The sequence below is a fragment of the Moschus berezovskii genome, chromosome 20 (genome assembly GCF_049115385.1).
Source record: "Moschus berezovskii isolate FMDL1 chromosome 20, NW_MosBer_1.0, whole genome shotgun sequence".
Classification (NCBI taxonomy): Eukaryota; Metazoa; Chordata; class Mammalia; order Artiodactyla; family Moschidae; genus Moschus; species Moschus berezovskii.
In genome coordinates this window covers 30,489,430-30,507,659 of record NC_142479.1, presented here as the reverse complement: position 1 = coordinate 30,507,659, position 18,230 = coordinate 30,489,430, and the positions used below count along the sequence as shown (strand labels likewise).

At 49.5% G+C, this 18,230-nt stretch overlaps 1 protein-coding gene and 1 pseudogene across 1 annotated transcript; both read right to left on the bottom strand.

Annotated features, from left to right (window-relative positions):
• Positions 1–8,476: 8,476 nt before the first annotated feature.
• LOC148774667 (small ribosomal subunit protein uS14 pseudogene) lies at positions 8,477–8,628 on the bottom strand (annotated as a pseudogene).
• On the bottom strand, positions 8,502–14,021 carry LOC148774666 (uncharacterized). The gene is made up of 3 exons (XM_088829427.1): positions 14,014–14,021; positions 10,404–11,339; positions 8,502–8,641 (listed from the first exon to the last, which is right to left on the bottom strand). Exons 1-2 carry the CDS (start codon positions 14,019–14,021, stop codon positions 10,481–10,483), a joined length of 867 nt encoding a protein of 288 aa, XP_088685553.1. The 3' UTR covers positions 8,502–8,641; positions 10,404–10,480.
• Positions 14,022–18,230: the final 4,209 nt, after the last annotated feature.

The following is an 18,230-nucleotide window of genomic DNA, read 5'->3' as shown; positions in this document are numbered from 1 at the left end:
CCCAGGGTGCCCGGTAACAGTCTCCAGGGCAGGGGCTCACCCTGCAGACCCTCCTGTGAGCTTGCTGTCCCTGGGAGAGGAGATGAGGATTCCATCATCATCCTGGTGATGTCTGAGAACTGTCCTCTGGGCAGCCACGTTCGCTTTCTCAGCCGGGGCCTCCCAGGGTTTCAGCTTGCTCTGGTCACTGGCTGGGTCCCAGGCCCCCGTCCTCCACTAGAGCCTGGTTTCACACCAGGCTGCCCGCCTGAGTCCTGCCAAGCCCTGGAGGTGAGTCCCGCCCTCTCCTCGTCTGCTCCTGGTTGATGTTATGTGATTCCAAGTGTCGACGGGGTTCACAGGCGGCAGCCTCTGGAGGGAAGTTGTTGGCCCAGGCCCCCGCACCTCTCCACACAGACCCTGGTGCCATGGGTCTGCCCAGGTGGGTGGACAGTGCCCCATCCAATGGATTCCACACGGCCTCCTGGGCTCACGGTAAAGTCACCTTCCAGCCCTGGAAGTCGTGTGTTCTAGACCTTTACTCTCCTCCATCCTCCTAACCTGCCTTTCCCTTCCCAACTGGGGTTGCCAGACTCTCCAAGTCAAAATACAGAACACCCAGTTGAATCTGAATTTGAGATAATTTTTCAGTATAAGTATGTCCCAAGCAATACTGTTATTCATCGTTTATCTGAAATTCAAATATAACTGGGCCTCCTATATTATCTGGCAACTCTATTCCCAACTCCTTTGAGGAGCCCTCTCCTGCCAGCCAGGTGTCTCCAATTCCCAAACCCTAGACCCACACCCCAGTTTCAGAAACAGCTTCCTTCTTGGAGTGCCATTACTTTTTTTGGAGACTGGTTTTGCCCTCTACCCCAGCCATCCAGAAACAACTGCTGGCCTTTACAGAATCTGTAACCCCCTTGCATCCTGTGGTGTGTGTTGAGATCTGAAGTCCTGAAAAGGTGGACTCAGTGTTAAGGAGGCAGAGGAAAGAACAGAGAGGTCTTGGGATCCAGGGTAGGGACAGGGGGTGTCACTGAGAACCCCAGTGTTAAACTTCCAACGTGCTGATGTTTCACAAGAATTAGGCCATTAAGCACCAACTCTGTTCATGGAAAAATTCTTGCACTTGAAATCAGACCCCCACTCTCTGACTTCCATGTGACTGAACAAGTTATCTGAGTTTTCGGTTGTCTCATCTGTAAAACAAGGGATGTTAACAGTTCCTACCTGAGGGGCTTCCCTGGTGGCTTAGACGGTAAAGTGTCTGTCTGCAATGCTGGGAGACCTGGGTTCGATTCCTGGATTGGGAAGATCCCCTGGAGAAGGAAATGGCAGCCCACTCCAGTATCCTTGCCTGGAAAATCCCATGGACGGTGGAGCCTGGTAGGCTACCATCCGTGGGGTCGCAAAGAGTCTGACACGACTGAGCGACTTCACTTTCACCTGAGGAGTCAAGTCACCAGATGGAATCCGGTACATGCTTGCAGAATCAGAATCTGGATTTGGGAAGCAAAACTCCTCTTCCCTCAAAGGCTCCTAACCAGAATGTCTCCTCTATAAAATTAGTTTTCCAGCATAGTTGTAAAAATATACCACAAGCCAGTGGAGGGGTTTAAAACAACAGAAATTAATTTTCTCACGGCTCCAGAGGCCAGATGTCTGCGGTCGAGGTGTCAGCAAGATTAGCTCCTTCTAGAGGCTCCACTGTGTACTCAGTCGCTCAGTCATGTCCAGCTCTTTGCGACTCCATGGACTGTAGCCCACCAGGCTCTTCTGTCTATGGGGTTTCCCAGGCAAGAATCCTGGAGTGGGTTGCCATCTTCTCCACCAGGAGATCTTACAACAGAGACTGACCCCACGTCTCTTGCACCTCCTTCATTGGCAGGTAGGTTCTTGACCAATGTGCCACCTCTGGAGGCTCCAGCTGAGGGTCTAGTCCATGCCTCTCCTGGCTGATGGTTGCCAGCAGTCCCTGGTGCTCCTTGGCTTGTGGCTACATCACTCCAGTCTCCCTCTGTTGTCATGTGACCGTCTTCGTCTGTGTATCCAGGCTCTGCTGCTTTTCTTTTTTTGATTGTGCCGAGTCTTAGTTGTGGCATGCAGGATCTTTAGTTGCAGACGTGGGATCTTGTTCCCTGATTAAGGTTTGAATCCCATCAACTCACCATCCCCTCAAATTTAGGGCCTCTTAGAGTCCTCTGGGCCCAGGATAAAGTCTCCTGAAGTGTCAAAAATACCTGGATAGCAAAATCACTTAACCAACAGACTTAATCTGCCGGCACCAGCTCTGTGACAAGTTTTGTGCCAGGCCCTGGGGATTTGGTACCAAAAAGCAAAGACTTTCCTCTTGGGGGAAGGAGAGACATAGGTGACTTGGGTGATGAGAGGTACCAAGGAAAAGGTCAAGGCAGGGATGGGAGCTCGGGGGCAGGGGGATTGAGGCCAGTGGGCATCAGGGACAATTTCCCTGAAGACAGGGCATTTCAGCAGAGCCCTGAAGGATGGTAGGATCTGGGAATCACACGTGGAGGAGGCTTGTAGAAAGCTTGGCCCTTTCAGGGCACTGTGGCTAGGCGGTGAGTGGAGAGGTGGGGCCAGGGGAATGGGACAGCTGAGGCCATTCAGAGTGTGGTGGGTCATCATCCATTAAGCAAGTGTTTTATCAGCCACCAGCACCTGACAGACAAGGGGTAGGGCAAGGAAGACAGATCCGCCCCCCACACTCATGGCAGAGCAGCTTCTAGAAAGGGAGGTTATCAGACCTGGTTGCATATTTGAATCGCCTGGAGGAACTTGAAGCCCCGTGGATATAGGGACCCAGCCCAGTGATTTGAATTCACCTGGTGAGGGGTTGGGGCTGGACATGGGTTTTTCCAAAGCCCCCCAGGGGATTCCAGCGTGTTTAGGGCTGAGAGTCATTGCATCATCATTCTGAAAATCATCTGATGAATCAGGGGAAAACCTCAGGAGGAAAAGATGGAGATGGCCAGGTGAAGGAGGTTGGGAAGGACACCGAGAGCATATGCAAATAACCAGCAGGGCAGAGGTCAGAGGTCAGGGCTGTGCATGGCAACCACTAAGAAGCATCTTTAGCTGGGGGCTGCCTGGACAGAACTGAGTTCCAGAGAGCAGCAGGGGACTAGGTTGCTGAGAGAGGAAAGGAGACGTAGGCAGCGTGGACTCAGGTAAGACCTGATTTATTTTGTTCTGGTTTTGTGTGTGTGTGCTGTGTGAGATGGGGAGTTTGCATCACCAGGTTTGGGTGGTTGCTGGGGTAAGGGAGTAAGGCTTCTCATGGCCAGGCTGGGAGGGTCCACTCAGCCAACCCATCTCCAGAAAATGACTAAACCGCGCCCAGGGTGGAAAAGGCTCTGACCAGGGACCCTCAGGGAGAGGAGGCATAGCACCTCCAACGATGGAGTCCTGAGACCTGTGGTCAGCCGGGGGCCCCAGGGGAGGGGCGGGTCGGGGTCGGCCCGCCCGTTTGGGAGAAGTGGGATTCGGCCACAGTTGTCCCCTGTGGTCTGCCCCACCTCATCCCCGTGCCTAAAGCTGTGTTTGGCCCACAAGAGCCAACGACGAGGAGGTGGTTCTTTCGTGTGGCTGAGTCTCCTTAGGGCTCAGCAGTGTTTGGAGCGCTTGGCATGGCGAGTGGAGGGGTGGGGGTGCCGTAGGAGGCGCACGGGTGAAACTTGTGCAGCCCATTTGGCCCAGGAGGGATGGTGGGTCCGCCGTGCGTCAGCCTGGTTGGCCGGGCTCCACCTTAATGTGGGCTAAGGGGTCAGTAGTGTCCCAAACCCACTGGGGCAAGGTTGTGGGCTCTATGAGTCCAGGAAGCCTGGAGCCAGCTTCAAGTCAGTCCTTCTGGAACTGACCAGGGGACTGGGTTGGGGATGCAGGAAGCTCCCCCTCACTCTTCTGCTGTCTGTGCTGTCGCCCTTTCTCTCCAAGGTCTGACTTTGATGTTGGGTTCTGATTTGGGCTTGATGATACTTGTGAGGCCTCTGGGTTAAAAAATAATAATAATAATATAGGAGCTCCTGAAAGGCCCAAACCCAGAGGGCAAAGGTGCTGAAGTTTGAACCCATTTTCTATATCCTTTGGCAGCACTCAGCCCAGGGGAGCCTGTGAGATCTCCATCCCCTGTTTCTAACCCCACTGGTCCTCTCTGGCTTCACTCAGACTTCCCAGCTTATCCAGTCCAGCAGGCCATGCCCCTAGACCACAAGCTAGACTCTCCTGGTCTCTGGCAGGTCAGGCCAAACGCCCAGGGCTTCCGCCTACCCTTGTGGTGCTGGGAGTCGGAGGAATGTTGTTAAGGGGCACGCTAGAGGCTGTCGTGACTAGGAGAGGAAACAATCCAGCTTGTTCCCCCAGAGAGCCCACAGATGTTCCTATTTTTTTTGAGGTGGGTGTGGGCACAAAGGAGACCCACCTGATACTCTCTGCCTACCTCTACGTTTTGAGGTAATTGGTCACACAGCAACAGATGCGTGAAATAGCAAGTCTTGGGAACTCCCCTAGCAGTCCGTGGCTACGACTGCGAGCTGCCAATGTAGGATTTGGTCCCTGGTCAGGCATCCTATATGTTGCATGATGTGGCCAAAGTAAATATAAAAGGCTTAAATAAAAGTTTTTAATAAAGAAAGAAAAATGCTGGAGCATTTTCAGCTCAACCAGGCTTCTTTTCAGGAGATCAATCTTTCCCCCAAAGATATCCACCCAAACAGGAGCCATCTTGGGGAATGACCTGGTCCATCGGGGCTCTGACCTCAACTGGGAAGGTGTCCTAGAGTCCAGTAGCCCCATGGAGAATCCTGACTGTCCATCACCGCAGGATCGTGTTCAGGGAAATGAAAAGTCCCAAGGGCTATAGCTGCTTAGGGCCGGGCTCACTAAGGCTCCTACCTTGTTTGGGGACTTCTGATTTTCATTTATTCCATGATTCACCTGTGAGTGATTCACAGGTGAGATGACTCACCTCATCCCTTTAAATTACAGACACCTGCAAGCGTTTTGTTACGAGGGACAATTCTAACAATGAGTGGCGGAGTCAGAAGGTGAATGTCTAAACACTGAGAAGGGAAAGAAAGAAAATAAAACTAACCCTGAGTATGAAAAGCAGTCTTGATTTAAATATCTACACATGTGGTCACACACGCTTCAGAAAGTTTTCAAGCTGTGCTAAATTTTTTTCTCCTGCTAACGGCAGCCTTAATTTAGAGCATTCATGCCGGCAAAGGGATAGTGAATCTGAGCACAGGAAAAGTGTCAGGAAAAGGGTCAAGCTACCTCAAAACGTAGAGGCAGGAAGAGAGGTACGGAGTGGGTCTCATTTGTGCCCACGCCTACCTCAAAAAATGGTCACAGAACAACAGATACATGAAATACCAGGTCTCGGGGACTTCCCTGGCCGTCCTTTGGCTATGACTCCGAGCTGCTTATTTTAGCAGTGAATAATGAATAAGGTGGTTCAATTCTTAATTAATGTGGGGCTTTGGCTAATAGTTAACGAACGCTCCCATTTTTGTGGATGAGACAATTGAGATTAAAGAACTTCTAAGGAGTCACTGGGTATGATCCCTGCCAGGTTCATCCAGCATCACAAAGGTTTTGATTACTCCATGCAAATAACCACCAGCCCACACACCTAGAACCAGAAAGTGTTAGTTGTATGTAACCTCCTGTATCTAGGAACTAGTATGGCTATGTAATAAACTCCCCTCAGAATGTAAGAGAACAATTTATTACCTTTCCCCGTTTTGTGGGTAGGCTAGCAGTTCCTCTGCAGACTGTGCCTGGATTCACTCATGCAACTGCCCTCAGTTTGAAGGGTCAGCTGGGCGTGGTCTGAGGTGGCCACACTGACATGTCCAGCAGGTGATGCTGGCTTTCTGGCTGGGAGGTGCCTCATGGCCTCTCCTCCTTGAATAGCTGGACTGCCTTCCTTACACAGTCGTCTCGGGACCGGCTTCTAAGATAGTGAAGGCAGAAGTTGTCAGGTCTCTGGAGACCTAAGCTTTAGAACTTGCACACCATCACTTTCGCCACATTCTATTGGTCAAGTCAGATGGGCAGCCTAAGGATGCAGTAATAGACCCTACCTTCGGGTATGAAAAGCAGCAAAGAATTTGTGCGTTTTTTAATCTCCTTTGTTGTTCAGTCACTAAATTGTGTCCGACTCTTTGCAATCCCATGGACTGCAGCATGCCAGGCTCCTCTGTCCTCCACTGTCTCCTGGAGTTTGCTAAAATTCATGTTCATTGAGTTGGTGATGCTATCTATCCCTTCCTCTGACACCCCCTTCTCCTTTTGCCTTCAATCTTTCCCAGCATCAAGGTCTTTTCTAATGAGTCGTCTCTTCGCATCAGGTGGCCAAAGTACTGGAACTTCAGCATCAGTCCTTTTAACAAATATTCAGGGTTGAATTTCCTTTAGGATTGACTGGTTCTCCAATACCGCAATTTAGTCTACTACATCTCTTTACTAAAGTTACAACTCCCCCTCCTACCTCCAGAATTTCCTATCTTCCTTCTCTGCTTTATTTTTCTCCCTAGCACTTATCACCATTGGATGTTTTGTTTATTTAAGAATAGAAGCTCTGCGGGCTTCCCTGGTGGTCCACTGGTTAAGAATTAAGAATCTGCCTGCCAAGGCAAGCAACGCAGATTTGATTCCTGGCCCGGGAAGATCCCATGGGGCAACCACAAGTATTGAGCCACTGCTCTAGAGCCCTCAAGCTGACTCACTGACAGCAGTGAAGATCCAGTGCAGCCAAAAGTAAATAAATATTTAAAAAAGAGAAGAAGCTCTGTGAGGGCAGAGATCTGTGATGCTTAGTTTACTGCTATAGCCCCAGCATTGAGAAGAGTCTGGCACCTAGTAGCTGCTCAGTGAGGGTTTGTTGAATGACTGGATGGTATTATGATGCATTACATGGAAACAGTTACGACCTGATGGTCAGCTAGAAGCTGGTGTTCTGGAACCAGCTCTCCCCTTGCAGTCAAGATTCAGAGCATCTTTCCCAAGGCCAAAGCTCTCTATTAAAAAGGATACACATGCGTTTAGGAAATAGAAGTTAGGCCATGCTCTTATGGCTGCTCATTCCTGGAAGAATGACAGAGTCAGGCTCCTGAGACTACCCAGCTGAGATGGGGACCTGGACAGGCCCACAGGGACTCCTCCAAGGAGCCAGCCCCAGGGCAGCCCAGGGTTGGCCCTGACTCATAGCAGGGGAGTCAGAACAAAGGCTCAAGAATTAACCACTTTTTAAACTGCTTTTCTAAAAGGTATTTTAAAAATAGACTAGTTTTTAGAGCACTTTTAAGTCCATAGCAAAATTGAGTGGAAAGCGCAAAGATACTATATTACCCCTCCCAGCCTCCCCTGATGCACAACTTCTTCTAACATCCTGCCCCAGGGTTGTACACCTGTTACAAGCCATGAAATGATCCACCTTTAAGGGCGTAGGATGTGCTCATCTTACAATGGTGAGAAGAATGAGGGCACCATGAAATACACCAATGTGAATATGAGTCTGTCTCTCCTAACTGCATTACATATATAGTGCATTTCATCAAATTTGATTTTAAAAAACTTATGTGCCACTAAAAACAGCTAATTGTAAGATTCCATTAATTGTAATCAGCGGTCTAAAAATGGTGCTGGGAAAATTGCATATCTATAGTCAAAGTAATGAGGTTGTGTGCTTACCTTAACCATATGCAAAAATTAAGCCAAAATGGACTAAAGACCTAAGTTGATATAATTTAGGTTATATAAGACCTGTGTTGATACAACTCTTAGGAGAAAAAGGGGGAAAGCTTCAGGACATTTGATTTGGCAATGATTCCCTGATGTCACCAAAAAAGGGCAAAAACGGACAAATGGGACTACAGCACGTGGAAAACTTCAGTAAAGGAAACAAGAGTGAAAAAACAGCCTAAGGAATGGGAGAAAATATTTGCAAACCATGTATGTGATAAGAGGTTAACATCCAGGATACATAAAGAACTACAACTGAGAAAGCAAAAAACCCCATAAATGCAGTAACCTGATTTAAAAGTTAGCAAAGGATTTGAACATTTCTCCAAAGAAGATAAACAAATGGCCAACAAATCTATGAAACTATGCTCACCATCACTAATCAGGGAAACACAAACCTAACCACAATGAAATTGTACAACCTCACGCTTATTAGGATGGTCACTCTAAGAACAAAACAAGTATGGGCACAGATACGGAGACATTTGAACCCTTGTGCAGAGTTGGCGGGATTGTAAAATTGCGTAGCCACTACAGACAACTGTTTGGAGGTGCCTCAAAAAATTAAAAATAGTTACCATACAAGCCAGCATTCCCACTTCTGGGTATATATTTTAAATACAGGATCTTTTTATTTTGAAGTTTTTAAACTTTTATACACAAAGCGCTAGTGTTGTTTCTGCATTAGGTAAATGTGCTGGATGATCCATTTAAGGAAGTTCAGTTAGTCCAACTTAATGAAGCCGATGTTCTTCGCATACTGGCGGAAACACTGGTGGCACATATAAAGGCCATATTTCTGGATCAGACCCGGCAAGAGCGAGAACCGTGACGGAATTTTCTCAGATGGCTCCAGTAGAGCTACTGGTGACCCATGTTGCTTTCTCGGCTGCAATGAGGCAAAAGGGAACACAGGATCTTGACATATTTGCACACACAGTCCCCCTTCACTGCAACATTATTTACAATAGCCAAGAGGTAGGAGTAAACTAAAGGTCCAAAGACAGATGAATGGATAAACTTACAATGGAATACTGAGCCTTGAAGGAAATTGTCATATGCAGATGAACATGGATGAACCTAGCGGACCTTATTTATGCTCAAAGAAATCAGTCACAAAAAGACACTGTATGATCCCACTTCTGTGAGGTACCCTGAGCAGTTCAGTTCTTAGAGAGCACCATGGTAGTTGGTAGGGGCTGGGGGAGAAGAAATGGGGGAAGTGCTGCTCAGTGTTAATAGATTTCCATTTTGCAAGATGAAAATGTTCCAGAGATGTCATATAGCCTGTAGTTAACACAATTGTACACTTCAAAATGTTTGTAATTTTTATAGCTTTTCTCTGACCCCATGGACTGTAGCCTGTCAGGCTCCTCTGTCCATGGAATTCTCCAGGCTAGAATACTGGAATGGGAAGCCATTCCCCTCTCCAGGGGATCTTCCCAACCCAGGGATCGAACCCAGGTCTCCCGCACTGCGGACGGATTCTTTACCAGCTGAGCCACCAGGGGAAACACATAACTTTTCTGTTTCCCCAAATTTCCACAAACAATACTTACTGTACTTTTTAAAAAGTTCAACAAATAAGCAAGAATGACTCTGACGGTGGAGGTGGCAGGGTCATCAACAGTGGATAGGTCTGTCTGGCTTATGTCCCCTCCTCTGACACTGGTGTGCAGGAGCACTGGGCACTGCGGAGGCTGGCAGTTAACCACACACTGCCTGGACAAGAGGGTGCCTCTTCCCCATCCATCCCACTCACCTCTTCTGCAACAGACCCTATGGCCACAGGCCAAACAAGGACAGAGAGACAGAGTTTCTTTTATTTTTAAAAATAATTCCCCCCCCCCCCATTTTTATTTATCATACCACTTAGCTTATGGGATCTTATTTTCTCGCCTAAGGATAGAACCCATGCCCCCTGGGATGGAAGCACCTAGTCTTAACCACTGGACCACCAGGGAAGTCCCTTTACTTTTTTTTTTTTTTTTCCTTTATCATTTATTTTGCGGGAGTTTGCAGGATCTTAGTTCCCTAACCAGGGATGGAATCCCTGAGTGGAAGCCTGGAATCCTAACCATTAGGCCACCAGGAAATTCCCTTCCTTTTTAAAGAAAATACAAAACCTACAGTATCATAATAAACATTCATATCTCCATCCTCAGCTTTTTTTTTTTTTTTTTGCCTCTCACACAATAGAAACAAAACATTAAAGTCCCCTTTGGTTCCTTAACTCCAGTCTCCTCGTCTCTATTTTTCTAACGTTTTTACTTTTCACTTGGTATCTTTCCCTTTTCATTAGTAAACGGTACGTCTTGTTCTACATCTGAAAATCACACGTCTTTTTGTGCTGTTTCTATGCTGATTCCTTTGAATCTGGATCATTCCTTTCAAGAGTGACCTACTGTTCCGTGGTATGAACAGGCAATCAGACAGCTCCATTCAGGTCACTCTAGCACTGTCCCCAGGAACGTCCCTGGGGTATCTCCATGTGCGCCTACATCTGCCCTCCTGGGCCAGGCCACCGGGTCTAAACAGATGTTTACTCGGAGTTTCCAGCTGGGGGCCCGTGCCGGAGGAGTGAAGGGCGAGAGCACAGAAGAAGGTTTTGCTTAGTGACCGGCCGCGCGGGGTCAGGGAGGCTCGCTCACCGCCCTTCGTCCCTGCAGCCCGGCGCCCATCCCTCGCGGCTCCCTGAATCTTTCTCCAGGGACTAGTCTCGTCGTGCCTACACCGCGCTTCTAGCCCACTCGGTTCCCGGTGCACGCGGTCTGAGCTCCCGCGCGCCGCCCTCAGTATCTTGCCGATGGGGTGGAAATGACCCGGCCAAGGTCACACGGCGGCGCGCGGAGCCGGCTGAGAGGCCAGCGCCGACGCCCTGCCCTGGCTCGCCGGCCACCGCCGCCGTCCCCGCTTCGGCTCCGTAGCAGGCGTCCGTCTTGGTTTCTCTCCGCCCGCAGCCGCCGCCCCTTTCGAGTCCCCGGGCGGGCCTCTCCGCAGGCGGGGCGGAGCCGGGCTGGCCGGCGCTGCGGGTTCGCAGCCTACCGCGGGCAGAACGGGCACGGGGGGCGCCGGGCGCCGGGTCCTGGGCGCGCCGCAGCAGCCCGGAGAGCCCGGCCCGGCCGCGGATCCGGAGGGCCGGGCGGCGGGGCCGGGGGCGGAGCCGGGGGCGAGGCGCCGCCCCTCCCGCGCCTGCGCCGCCTCCCCTCCACTGAGAGCTTCCACCGCTCCCTTGGCTGTCAGGCGCGGTGGCCAAGTGGTAAGGCGTCGGTCTCGTAAACCGAAGATCGCGGGTTCGAACCCCGTCCGTGCCTGCCCGTTGATGGTGTGGGATAGGTCGTGGGAGGTCTGTCGTCCCACGTGCGCTGCCCACTCCCTCCGTGACGCGGCGTCTTTTTTGTTTTTCCTCGTCACGTCTGCCCTGCGTCCTCGCGTCCCACCCTCCCCCCGCCATCCCGAGGCCCCGCGGTCCCCAGCGCCCACCGGCCAGTTCGCGCGGCTCGCGGGCCCCGACTGTGGCGCGCTTCGCCGCCGCCCTGCGCCTTCTCTCCCCGCCGCCCCGCCGCCGGGCGCAGGGCGAGGCTGGCCTGAGGGTCCCGTGTTACCCGCGGGGACACCAAGGCCCGCACTGGGTGGGGTGTGGGATAGGTCCGGTCTCACTGGTTTTGCGCGTCCTGAGGGTGGGAGAACTTTCCAGAACGGGCGTTTGCGTTTGTGGAGCGGTGTTTTCCGGTTTGCGCTTGAAAGCTGAATTCTCCACACGGTGCTCGCTGTCTCTCTCCTTGTCCACGAAGCCAACCGGACCGTTCAGCTGGAGGGCGCCTTTGTCCTTTCCCAGCCCTTGGGAAACTGATCCTTGAAGTCTGGCGCCTGCCTGTGTGATCCCTTGAATCTGGCCCGTAGCCAGTGATGTCACTCCCCAAGTCATTTCTAGGATCAACAACCCAATTAATATGACATTAGTGCCTCTCATTCCTGATATGCTCCTTCCTCAGTTGTGACCCTCAGAACTGAAAATATTGGGTTAGCCCAAAAGTTCGTCCTAGTTTTTTCTATAACATCTTATGGAAAAAGTCGAACTTTTTGGGCCAACCCAATTCTATTCCAGGTGTAGTCTTATTAAGGGAACTTCACCTCCCTCCTTCTGTCGCTCATACTTCTGTTGATGTGACCACAGAACACAACTTTCTGCTGGTCCCATTGCACAGTTGACTACGTGGAGCATCAGGTGGATTGGATGTCAGCAGAGTCTATTTGGGGCAGTGTCTAGGGCTCAGGCAGCATGGAAATAAATATATTGATCTTTCCCTCTAAGATTCCAATAAATAGAAGAGTTGTGCTTGGCGCTTTTTTTTTAAGCTTATTTATTTATCGGCTGCCCTACGTCTTTGTTGTTGTGTGCAGGCTTTCTCTAGCTGTGGAGAGCACGGGCCACTGTCTAGTTGCAGTGCACAGGCTTCTCACTGCAATGGCTTTTCTTGTTGTGAAGCATGGGCTCCTGGAGTGCAGGCTCAGTAGTTGCAGCACACGGGTTCAGTAGTTGTGGCTCACAGGCCTAGTTGCCCCATGCCAGGTGGGATCTTCCCGCAGGGATGTCTCCTGCACTGCAAGATGGATTCTTAACCAGTGGACCACAGGGAAGCCCCTGCGCTTGGTTTTTGAATGGAATGCTGAGTGTCATCATGGAATTGTGACTAAGTGCAAATCGATTTTCCAGACATTCAGACTCCGGTCATCATGAGATACGAAGGGGAAAGGTCCTGGATTCCTGGTTGCGGCTTTGAATACTGTCCCTCAGCTTGGATTCCTAATGAGAAGGAACTCGGAGGCTGGACATTGGGTTTCCTGCTGTTGCTGAAACAGAGAATTCCACCCCAACAGAGCGGGGTGGAGGGGTGGATGAGTCAGGCCAAAGTCAATAAAAGAGGGTCAAGGTACAGAAGAGGTCGACATACAGATGCTGGGGGAAACATGGGGGAACCCAGAGGTAACAAGCCAGAGGCAGGGGTCAAATACATATCCCCAGTCAATGTTGGTGAGAGGAGGTAGAGGAGGAGAGGCAGGTCCAATACAAGCACCAGGGTGAGCCAAGAGGCCTGGCAGTTACCTTGTAGGCCCACAGGTCCCTACACTCACCTCCATGCTTGAAGGGAGGGCAGAAGCAGAAGGGGACACCTGTATTGAGTTTATTGCCATAAGTGAAAGTGTTATTCGCTTAGTCCTGTCTGACTCTTTGGGACCCCATGGACTGTAGCCCACCATGCTCCTCTGTCCACGGGATTCTCCAGGCAAGAATAGTGGAGTGGGTTGCCATTCCCTTCTACAGGTGATCTTCCTGACCCAGGGATCAAATGTTGGAGTCAGATTCTTTACCATCTGAGCCCCCAGGGAAGCCTGGTGTCTATTGCTTGACCCCTGTTAAATCACTTATATACCCTGGATTTCAAGTTTCTTGGTTGCAAAATTCGAGAGTTGAAAGAGATGTTTTCTAAGTGCCTTGTGGCTTCAGATTCTGTTTCTACTTCAGAGCCTGGCCCTTGGAGAAGCAAAGTAGGAGGAGGGGGAGGACAGGGAGAGGCCTCCAGGGGCCCCACCCCACCCTCTCTCTCATGGCTGCCAAAGTAGTGAATTTCACAGTAGGGCTTGGACATGATGCCCTCATGATGAGACTATACAGCCCTGGCTCCTCCATCCAGAGTGAGAGCTGGTCCTCCCTGGTGGGCAGGACCAGAGCTACAAATTCCCCCCCAACCCCTCCCCCATCAGTTTCCCCTTGCTCAGACCTCCCCACAGTGGCTCCCCCCAAGATCTAGGACAAATACAGGGCCTCTGAGACTGCACTTGAAGAGCCACGTAGGCAGGCACAGCCATTTGTGGGCGGCTGAAACCTCCAAGATATTTTGAAAAATATCAGCTTTAGGTCAGGCCGATTCTTTTCTGTGAGCGAATATTATTTAACTTAAAAGCAGAATTTGGCAAGTAGAAATATTTTTGCCTCGTGCTGTCAGTTTTAGTCCAATATTCCAGCCTGGAGATATCTATTTTTAAATCTTTTATTGTACGATAAAACACAGTTTCAGAAACCACACAAATCAAGTGAATGCCTTAATGAGTTATAAGAACACCACCCAGGTCAGAGAACTTTATCAGATGCTCAGAAAACTCCTTCATGTGCCCTCCCCGCAGTCACAACCCCCCGACAGCCAGAAGCAACCATACTCCCTACTCTTATAGTGATCACTTTCTTACCTTTAGACTTACCACTTCATTGTGCATCTTTATATCTTTGCAATCTGGAGTTGAACTTTGCACATTTAAAAAATTGTGCCTTTTAAGCTTTTTTTTTCCCCCTCCAATCACTAGAATTCATTTCCTTCCCTTTGATTTCCTTGCAGTGTGTCTATTGAGGAATCCGGCCCATTTGACCTGGAGAGTTTCCTAGAGTCTTAGGCTTTGCTAACTTTCAGAGAAGGAAACGGCAGCCCACTCCCGTGTTCTTGCCTGGAGAATCCCAGGGACGGCGGAGCCTGGTGGGCTGCCGTCTGTGGGGTCGCACAGAGTCGGACACGACTGAAGTGACCTAGCAGCAGCAGCAGACTGTTAGTGCAGTTCAAGTTCTTCTGCCCTTGGTATTGCCTGCAAATTAGTGGCTAGATCTAGTCACTGGTTCAGAGTCAGATTCCATCCCTTTGGCGAGACTCAGGTATCACCGCCTCTGAGAAGTCTCTGATTCCCCCAGAGAATGACTCACAGCTTATTGTATGGGAGACCTCTGTGTGTTTCACATCATCGCCGGGAGGCACCTCAGGACTGGGACTGTGTCTCACTGGTATCTGTTTCCAGCACCTGGTACAGAGAAAAGAGCCTTTTTACAAGAGAGGACCCTGCTTGAAGGGTTGGGGAGGTCTTCCTGGAGGAGGTGACAATGTGGCTGGGCTTTGGAGGTTGAAAAGGAATTTGCCAGAGCACCACAAACAATCCTAGCTACTTCTACGCTCATTCAATCATCATTGACACTCAAATATCATGATCTAGGTTGCATCTAAACAGGGAGAGGTGCTTTTCTACTCCTCAGCCCCGCTATCCCACCACTGACCTTGCACATAAAATGGAATTGCAAATTAAGAAGCAAATATTCCTGTTGATAATTTTATAAGCAAATACTAAAGGTATAGTCCCATCCTTTGGGACAGAAGTTGCCATCTTGGAATCATGGACTGACAGGAATGAGAGTAATCTCCCAAACCTCTCATACAGCCACAGAGACAGGCAAAGAGAAGGGAAGTGATTTGTTCCGGGTCATCCAGAAAGCACTACCTTCATCACATAGGTTAAGCTTTTCTGCAGGTTGGGCCCAAATCTGCTGGGAACAGTCATCTTTGAAGATAACCTGACATGTACCCAGGAGAAGGCCCATCTCTTTGCCAGCTTGTGGGCCAAGCCAGTCCTTCTCTTGTGTAATATTCACCCTTGATCAACAGAAAAAGCACACAGTGAACAAAATCATTAGGCTTGACCCCACTATCAGGCTGCAGAGGCAGGGAAGGGACACAGAAATTCCCTGTCAACAGTTGGATTCCCCAGAAGACAAACTCCTATATCTTTTTTTTTTTTAGTGTTGTTTTATAAATATTATTTATGTGTTTATTTTTGGCTGCACTGGGGCTTCATTGCTGTGTGCAAGCTGTCTCTAGTTGCAGAAAGCAGAGGCTACTCTAGTTGCAGAGAGTGGGCTTCTCATTTTGGTGGCTTCTCTTGTTGCAGAGCACGCTCAGTAGTTGCGACCGGCAGGCTCTAAAGTGCGGGCTCAGGAGCTGTGGTGCATGGGCTTAGTTGCTCCGTGGCATGTGGAATCTTCCCAGAGCAGGGATAGAACTCGTATCCTTTGCATTGGCAGGTGGAGTCTTATCCACTCCATCACCTGGGCTGCCTGAGCTCTGTCTGACTGATGGCAGGAAACTGGAAAGAACACCACACAACTGTGACTATGTACAGTCGTGACATTGGATAGGCTGGATGGTCCAGAGGAGGAAGTTTGAGGGAAAAGAACTCAGTACAGAGTGACCTTGGGTAAATCATTTCATCTCTCCAAGCCCAGTTTCTGTATTCATAAATCAGAGTTCTCATTCCTGCCCTGTCACGTCATAGGGCTTGATGCCCTCCTAGAGACATGGGACATATTCATTATTAACAGAGAATCAGGACTGGAACATGGGGTTAATATTAAATACCTTGCATGGTTTGGAAATAGATGCTCTTCTGGAACTTTCTTGCTTTCTCCATGATCCAGCAGATGTTGGCAATTTGATCTCTGGTGCCTCTGCCTTTTCTAAAACCTGCTTGAACATCTGGGAGTTCACGGTTCACATATTGCTGAAGCCTGGCTTGGAGAATTTTGAGCATGACTTTACTAGCGTGTGAGATAAGTGCAATTGTGCGGTAGTTTGAGCATTCTTTGGCATTGGCTTCCTTTGGGATTGGAATGAAGACTGACCTTTTCCAGTCCTGTGGCCACTGCTGAGTTTTCCAAATTTGCTGGCATATTGAGTGCAGCACTTTCACAGCAGCATCTTTCAAGATTTGAAATAGCTCAACTGGAATTCCATCACCACCACTAGCTTTGTTCGTAGTGATGCTTTCTAAGGCCCACTTGACTTCACATTCCAAGATGTCTGGCTCTAGGTCAGTGATCACGTTATCATGACTATCTTGGTCGTGAAGATCTTTTTTGTACAGTTCTTCTGTGTATGCTTGCCACCTCTTCTTAATATCTTCTGCTTCTGTTAGGTCCATACCATTTCTGTCCTTTATCGAGCCCATCTTTGCATGAAATGTTCCCTTGGAATCTCTAATTTTCTTGAAGAGATCTCTTGTTTTTCCTTTTCTGTTGTTTTCCTCTATTTCTTTGCATTGATCACTGAGGAAGGCTTTCTTATCTCTCCTTGCTATTCTTTGGAACTCTGCATTCAGATGGAATACCAGACCACCTGACCTGCCTCTTGAGAAACCTGTATTCAGGTCAGGAAGCAACAGAACTGGACATGGAACAACAGACTGGTTCCAAATAGGAAAAGGGGTGCGTCAAGGCTGTATATTGTCACCTTGCTTATTTAACTTATATGCAGAGTACATCATGAGGAACGCTGGGCTGGAAGAAGCACAAGCTGGAATCAAGATTGCTGGAAGAAATATCAATAATCTCAGATATGCAGATGACACTACCCTTATGGCAGAAAGTGAAGAGGAACTCAAAAGCCTCATGATGAAAGTGAAAGAGGAGAGTGAAAAGGTTGGCTTGAAGCTCAACATTCAGAAAACAAAAATCATGGCATCTGGTCCCATCACTTCATGGGAAATAGATGGAAAAACAGTGGAAACAGTGTCAGACTTTATTTTTTTGGGCTCCAAAATCACTGCAGATGCTGACTGCAGCCATGAAATTAAAAGACGCTTACTCCTTGGAAGGAAAGTTATGACCAACCTTGATAATATATTAAAAAGCAGAGACATTACTTTGCCAACAAAGGTCTGTCTAGTCAAGGCTATGGTTTTTCCCGTGGTCATGTATGGGTGTGAGAGTTGGACTGTGAAGAAAGCTGATCGCCGAAGAATCGATGCTTTTGAACTGTGGTGCTGGAGAAGACTCTTGAGAGTCCCTTGTACCGCAAGGAGATCCAACCAGTCCATTCTAAGGGAGATGGATCCTGGGTGTTCATTGGAAGGACTGATGCTAAAGCTGAAACTCCAATACTTTGGCCACCTCATGCGACGAGCTGACTCACTGGAAAAGACTCTGATGCTGGGAAAGGTTGGGGGCGGGAGGAGAAGGGGACGACCGACAATGAGATGGCTGGATGGCATCACCGACTCTGTGGACATGAGTTTGAGTAAACTCCGGGAGTTGGTGATGGACAGGGAGGCCTCGGACACGACTGAGCGACTGAACTGAACTGAACTGCATGGTTTGGGCCTTGGAGGCCACAGTGAATGTGGCCCTCCCGCCCTGGGAGGAATGCAGTCACCCTTCGAGAGGAAATGGGTGAAATCAACAGGTGTTAGAGTGCGGCTGTGCCTGTGTGTGTGTCCAGAGGGGGCCCTGGGTGGGGGAAGGTTTGGGGCAGCTAAACCCATCCAGCAATGGCAAAACAGTTCTCAGGGCAGTTTGTGCAGGACTGAAAGGCGTTCAGCATATCTTTGCTGAGAGTGGATTATGTGAACAGGGGTACAGTGGTGGTATATGAACGAGGGGAAACGTCCTACCCCTGAGGTGCTCACATCCTGGGAGTCGGAGACAAAGATCACCTAGGGAGACGGAACACATGCAAATGAGGAAATGAGATGGCATGTTCTAGGGGAGGAAGGCTATGGAAGGAGAGAAAGGCCGAGTTGGGGATAAGAAGTGATGGAAAGGGGGCTGCGGTTTCAAACAGAGTATCAGGGAGAGGCCTAGGGAAGAATCTAGAGAGAGGGAAGCCCGA